Source organism: Gavialis gangeticus, unplaced genomic scaffold, assembly GCF_001723915.1.
Source record: "Gavialis gangeticus isolate Ggan-Ray unplaced genomic scaffold, GavGan_comp1, whole genome shotgun sequence".
Classification (NCBI taxonomy): domain Eukaryota; kingdom Metazoa; phylum Chordata; order Crocodylia; family Gavialidae; genus Gavialis; species Gavialis gangeticus.
In genome coordinates, this window is record NW_017729026.1 from 29923871 (window position 1) to 29931451 (window position 7581).

The 7581-nt window shown below is 41.1% G+C and overlaps 1 protein-coding gene across 2 annotated transcripts in view; it reads right to left on the minus strand.

Moving 5' to 3' along the window:
- The window catches only part of LACE1 (lactation elevated 1), a 165498-nt gene that overhangs the window by 21185 nt on the left and 136732 nt on the right, over positions 1 to 7581 (minus strand). For both annotated transcript variants that reach the window (XM_019520129.1, XM_019520130.1), the window contains one exon: positions 5348 to 5488. In XM_019520129.1, the coding sequence (XP_019375674.1) occupies positions 5348 to 5488 (141 nt within the window). The remainder of the gene's footprint in view (positions 1 to 5347; positions 5489 to 7581) is intronic.

Here is a 7581-nt window from a genome sequence, read left to right on the forward strand (position 1 = left end):
TAGTGTTCTGAGACTTGTTTACGACAGTATGTCAGCAAGGGTTCTCAGCAATGGGAATCAAACAGAACAATTTGAGATGAAAACTGGAGTGAAGCAAGGTTGTGTCATCGCTCCAACTTTGTTTTCCATCTTCATCTCCACCATAATGTACCTTGTCAACAGAAAGCTCCCACCTGGAATTGAAATGGTATATAGGATGGACGGAAGACTCTTCAACCTCAACAGATTCGAGTCCAAAACGACCACGAAAACATCCATAATGGAGCTCCAGTATGCGGATGACAATGATGTCATTGCTCAATCTGAAATGGACCTCCAAACCATTTTTAACATATTCTCGGAAGTCTACAAGAGTATTGGCCTAATTCTAAATATCAGGAAAATGCAAGTCCTTTACCCACCTGCTCCAAATGGAGAAACAACCCCCACCCCCTCGCTTTGCTCAAGAACATGGATTGCTTCGCTTATCTTGGAAGCCATCTTTCATCAAAGGCAGACATCAACACAGAAATACAACACCAATTGAAGTGTGTGAGCACAGCCTTTGGACATCTCAGTAAGAATCTTCTTAAATCATGACATCCTTGCTGAAACGAAGCTCTTGGTTTATTGAACCACTGTCATTCCAACTCTGCTGTATGACTCAGAAACTTGGACCACATACAGAAGACTTCGCAAGAGTTTGGAAAAGTACCACCAATGGTGCCTTTGCAAGATCCTTTGGATTAGCTGGGAGGATAGATGCACAAACATCACCATCTTAGCCAAAGCAAATTCTGACAGCAGTGAGGCCATGATCATCCAAAACCAACTTCACTGGACAGGTCATGTTTTCACATACTTGACTGCCACCTTCCAAAGAGAATCTTGTTCTCACAGCTGAAAGAAGGTCAGTGAAGTAGCAGAGGGCAAAGAAGGCACTTCAAAGACACCCTGAAGCCAAACATGAAGGAGACGTAACATCAACATCAACTCTTGGGAGACCCTTGCTCAGGACTGATGAAGAGTTGATGTTGATGTACGTACCTACGTACCTTGCTGTACCAGGCATGGCTCATGAACAATGAAATGGTGGACTGGATAGAGTGTCCCATGGGAATGCGGGGGGCGCATGCTTGGCAGTGGACCAAAAGTACTTCCATTCCACTTCTGGGTCACTGCAGAGTGCGCAGGGGACCCACCCCCCCAAGCTCGGTGACTGGTGCCTCCTGGGTCTGGGGGGGCACCCAGGGTCCCCCTGCGGCCCATCACCAAGCCGTGGGGGTGTGGGAGGTCCCCTGTGTGCTCAGCAGTGGACCCAGAAGTGGACCAGGAGTGAATCTGGTCTACTGCCTAGAGTGCGGGGGACCACCCCCCACCTCCCGTGGGATGCTCCATCTGCCCCATCATCTCAGCATTCATAAGCTGCACCTGGTACCTCGAGGTACATAGAAAAAATATCTAAAGCTGAGCCTATGCCCGAATCGCTGATTCCCTAAATCACCATCAAATATTCAGATTCAGATTTGGCCGAATCGAATCGAGACAGTGATCCAAATCAGCGAATCGAATTGCTGTCCCCTAAACAGGGCCTAATCCGAATCTGAATCGAATACTGCTTGCTTTGCACACCCCTCATATTAAGCAGAGTTTGTTTAGGATTCAATACTGGCTTAGAGGATGAACTGAGTATACACTGTATATATTATAAAAACTGGTTGACAACAAGGTCACAGATGGACCCCATAATTGTACTGGTATCCAGTAATACTGGTATAAGCTGTTACAACATAACTATTACATCTTTTTGCTCCTATGGTGATAAAAAGTAAAGAAAAACATTGCCTCTTTAATCTAGTTTCATTCAATATTAAAGTTAAAGCAACTGAGCTCACCTGTCTGCTACAGGATCATGCATATGTAAGAGTTACGCTGTAACAGTTTATGTGCTCTCTTGATTAACAGCTCTCCCTCCCCCTTTAACGTAGTTAGAAGTTACATCTGTCCAAAGCTCACCTTGGGTGGGGTAGCAGAGAACAGGATAACATCATCATCGTAACTGACTGGGACATTGTGCTCAAAGAGCAGTCATCCATGGCTCAATGTCTAATTGAGAAGAGGTAACAAGTAGAGTTCCCCAGAGGTTGTCCCTGGGTTTGGTACTGTTTAATCTATTCATTAATGATTTGGAGGATGAGATTGAGAGGACAGTAAGCAAAATTTGAGGATGACACCACGTTAGTTGGAACTGAAGCCATTTTGGAGGGTTGTTGCAAAAAACCAAAAAAACAACAAAGAACAAACAACCCCTCCCAAGAATACTGTACTGTATTAATATGAATATGAGCCACCAGTCTGATGCTACAGTTAGTGGAGCAAATAATACACTGGCATGCATCTACCAATGCATCTCCAGCAAAGCTAAGGAGGTTATTCTCCCGCTCTACTCGGCATTGGTGAGGCAACAGCTGGAGTACTGTGTCCAGTTCTGGATGCTGCACTTCAAGAAGGATGTGGAGAAGCTTGAGAGAGTCCAGAGAAGAGCCACTCATATGATTAGAGGCCTGAAGAGCAAGCCATACAAGGAAAGGCTGACAGATATGGGACTGTTCAGCCTAGAAAAGAGAAGACTTTGGGGGGATTTGGTGGCAGCTTACAAATATATCAGGGAATAGGATCAGGGATTAGGTGAACAACTATTCACCAAAGCGCCTTAGGGGAAAACCAGGAGTAATGGTTATAAACTCCTCAAAGAAGGTTTCAGACTGGATATAAGGAAAAGACTCTAAAATAGATTCCCAGCAGGGGTGGTGCAGGCGCCTACCCTGGAGATCTTCAAAAGGAGACTGGATGTATACCTTGCTGGAGTTATTTGACCCCAGCAGTCTTTCCTGCCCAGAGCAGGGGGGCTGGACCAGATGCTCCCACAAGGTCCCTTCCAGCCCTAAACTGTGAATCTGTGAATATGAACATCAATGGAAGTTAAGGGAAGTGATTCTTCCTCTCTCTTCAGCAATGGTGAGGCCTGGTGACTGGTGTGTCTACTTCTAGTTTCGGGTGCTGTACTTCAAGATAAACATGAATAAAATTAGAAAGTCCAACAGAGCGTGACAAAAATTATCACAGGTCTGGGAAACGTGATTTATGAAGAAAGTGTGGAAGAACTGGCATTATTTAGCCTGAAGAAGAGAAGGCTGAGAAGGGATTTGATAACAGTCCTTACTTACCTGAAAGGTGGTTACAAAGAAGTTGATGACAGACTATTTTCTGTGGCTGCAGGTGACAGGACAAGGAGTAATAATTTTAAATTGCAGCAAGAGAAATATAGGTTGGATTTTTAGGAAGAGCTTTCTCACTCGATGGGAATTAAGCATTGGAACACGTTATCTAGACAGGTTATGGAATTGTCATCCTTGAAAGTTTTGAAGAACAGAATAGGCAATTGTCTTAGGGCCTTGTCATACAGGATGCTTAACACATGTTTTATCTGAGATTATAAGACAGTGGTCTCCAACCATTTTAAGTAGGAGATCACTTTTCAAATTTAAAAGCAACCCAAGATCTACTGTGTGCCTAGCAGGTAAGTCTGTGGGGAGGGAAGGGGAGGAGCAGATCAAGGTGGAGGGAGAAAAAATTATATGGGGGCATGTTCTGAGCAGGCACATGATGATGCTTGCTAAGATCTCAGCTCACTATGGACAGGGCTGGAGCCTGCTGCACCCACCCCCTATCCTTCCCTTCCTCCATCCCTGACACTGACCCCAGCAGTGGACACCACAGATCACATGTCTGCCCATGATAATATGCAACCCCCATACCCAAAGCCTATGCCCTCCCTGCTCCATAACCAGGACTGCCTAATCTGGGAGCACCTGCTCCTGGCACACAGGGGCAAGCTAGGTTTCTTCTGCTAGCAGCAGGCAGAGGGAGGCACAGAAAAGCCAAGTCTAGAAGAAGGTGCTGCTTTTGCTGCTGGATCTGCACCTACCTCTGGATCCACAGGGTGAACTGAGTCTCTGCCATTGGCAGTCTTGAACAAACTCTAGTGTGGTATGGGTGCTGGAACTAAAAATCAGCTGGTATCGAGCTCCATACTATGTGTGATCTGTTGATTGTCAGTCCCAGCCCCAGCACCACACCAGGGTCTTATATTCATGATATCTGCATGGAGCTGACTGCTGAACATGTGTTACTTACTATGACCTGGAGATTCTCCTCCCATGAAAAGTCTTAACTTTGCTACTACAGGATTGTACTTTGCACATGTTTTACTCTCTGAACACATGGATGCTTGCATTTTAAGAGCAGTTAATACGTCTTAAATATAATGTGACATGGCCATTAGATAAGGACAATCCTGCCTAAAGCAGGAGGTTGGACCTGATGATCTCTTGAGGTCCCTTCAAGCTTTACTTTTTTATGCTTTTGTTAATCTAACCTACTGTATACATAATTCCTTAGAAAATATAACAATAGCTACAATTTCTAAAGCCATATATAACTTTAAGTAACTGAACTAACTGCAATAGACCACTTGTGTGATTCAAGTTAGGTACATGCTTAACTATTTTGCTGAATCAGGGCCCTTGTGATCACTGATCATCTTGCCAGGACATTCTTGAGAAGTCTCAATCGATATGGCCTGATTACATAAATATTTAAGTGTGTGCATATGTAATCACACATAGTATGGAGCTTAATATCTTTCATTACTTTTTAAAAAAATGATCAGCTTAAACAAGAAATGGCTTTTTCTGTTGTTTTAATAGTGCTGATTTTGCTTTCATGATTGAAGCCTTTGTAAATCCAAGTTAAGTGCTACATTTATCATTACTATTCCATTAGCAGTTCTGCAACCTGATCTAATGTCTACAATGAATATTCTCTTCTAAAATTAATAACGTTTGAACAAATCCATTAACACTTTAATACTCTGTGAATCCTTACCAGACAGGCAAACAGCCAAATGGTCCCTTTCACGCTATTTTGAATATTCTGGAGCTGAGCTCAGTGATACAGTCATCAATTATTAGAATGACAAAAATGTCAATGTAATTATTTATTTAATTGTTCCAGAAACCATCCTTAATCAAGATGTACATATAATCCCAGACCTACATTTATGCTGATGTTTAAGACTTAGTAACATATTTTAACACATTGTAATATTTACTGTTCTTGACTTAGGGTGTTATGTGAAACCATTCTGGAATGTTGTTTTTGTTTTTAGCACATGGTAGCATTACAAGAAATGAATGACTTTCACGTTACTAACAAATAAATCAATAGGAAGCCATAATTTCTAAATTAGTCAGTTTTAAAGATATTAATGTTATGCATGTGTATATCTGAAACAATTAGTTCTCACCTTGTGCTCATAAAATGTGTCAATAAGAGTAATAAAGCGGCGAGCTTGAGTCCTTTGTGCCATTGTTAATAGTGGTATGTTGCGAACAAAGACCGTATCAAAATTGGCAGATACTTCCAAATAGTCACTGGCTCCAAGTGGCTGAAATATAAAAACATTATTGCTGGAAACCCATTCTGGATTAATACATTAATTCCAGGTTTTGAAATACTACATTTAACCTGCAGTGGGCAAAAACTAGCATATTTCTTACTTTCCTCCTCAATATATTTTATTTCTGTGATTTTTCAATTCTAGCTAAAATCAACTATGATGTTCATTCCTAGAACTCATATCTTAACCAAACAGCATTTCACTGTTTAGAATTCAGCTCATCTGAAAAGTTCCCATTAACTACCTGACAAACGTATTTTTTAGCTCGGACAACCTCAAACCCAACAACAACAATAAACCAAAGCAGAAGAATAAACAGAATAGGGAACCTAGCCACAAAGTCCATTCAAAACATGAATAATTTAAGATGCAATTAGGAATATCCATTACCGATGCCTTTCAGCTGAAAAATCTGCAGTCAAAATACAAATCCATATTTTATACACTATATCTTGATCAAAATACTTATTTAATACAATCAAAAGTACTTGTGAATTCACAAAAATCCTTATGGTTCCAGATTCTGAAAGTAAATCACCTGTAAAAAATATCAATTATAGCACTGTTCCCAGAAATCCTGCTTTATTTAAGAAAGATTATCATGATTTTACTTTCTTCAAACTTTGGCCTATCATTAATGGTGAATGAAAAGCTTTAGTAAAAAGTTTAGCTATTCACTTAAAAAACTGAAATCCTTAATAAAGATATGCAGAGATAAGTATCACATACAAGTACACATTCAGATGAATTTTTAAAAGTTATTATGTCAAGATCCTCCAGGAAAAATATGAGGGTAGGTAACATTTTATCATGAGCTATTCATAAATCATTGCTGTTAGAGGCAAAGGAAAAAGGTTCAAGTACTGATTTACAAGCTAGGAGTCAAATCTTATTTCCTTTTCTGCAGGTAGCTCAGTAGCTTGAATTGAGATAGTTATGAAACTAGATGGGCAGGGTTTTGACCTATAAACAGAAATATCTTTACTCATTAATGAACTGCATCTAACCCCCAAAATGGAATATAGCAGTGCAGAGCAACACTGTTAAAAACCGGATATGAAAAACAAAGTGAAGCTATTTTCAGGGAAAGGGAATTTTCAGGTAGGCCAAAGGCAATTACCTAGGTGACCTATAGCCCACGGAGCCTTTGGATCCAGCCTGCAGAGCCATGGCTTTGGGAGACGGGGGTTCTCCCCATGTTGTACTGCAATCAGGCATCCAGGGCTGTAGTAGCGGAGAGCTTTGCCCATGATGTACCACAGCTGGATGGCACAGGCTCCAGCAGAAAGGGAGCTCTCCCCTGAGCTTCCGGGAGAAGCACTGGAGATGGCCAGGTCCTAGTGCTTGCTTGCCTCCAATCTGAGTTAGATCATTCCAGCCCTCCACCAAAAAACGTTACCAACCGCTGACCTAAACTGTAATGTAACATGGACTTTTCTTGCAAGACCTTGTATGAGGATTTTGGAGATTTTAAAATGATTTCTAACCCAATTTTCTTTTACCTTCCCTCATTCAAAATATCAAACAAAACAGACTCCTATGCAAAAGTTCTTTATTTTTGCAAGCCTTCTATGTGAAGCCTTACATGTAATTCCAGAGAACTCTTCTGAATAAAATGTATAGTTTTCAATTTATTAAGCTAACTGGCAAGTGTGGGTACCACAGAGGCTAATCCAGTCCCTCTCATAAGATCATCTCCCCTTTCATTACCAACTGAATGAATCACTTGCTTCCCTATTTTTAATAAAGCAACACTCCTGTGAAAAGGACCACAGCTATTCAAATGGAAAAGTATTAGTATAAAAGTATTTATGTATTTTCATCTGTGTTTGTTGGGTACATAATATGGTCTCTCTCTCAAAACCTAAGCGTGCAGTATATTTGGTGTCACTTTCCCCTTCCGTCAGTTATGTATCACTTGCCAACTAGAAATAGGGAGGAAAGTCAGCACAATATGACCAAGCCACCAGTAATAGCTCCAAATACCACTATTTGGACACTCTTCAGAATACAGACATAACAGCTTTCTGTATAAGAGTTCTAGGACCCTTTTCCCCATTCTGAGCTTGCAAAGAAAGGAA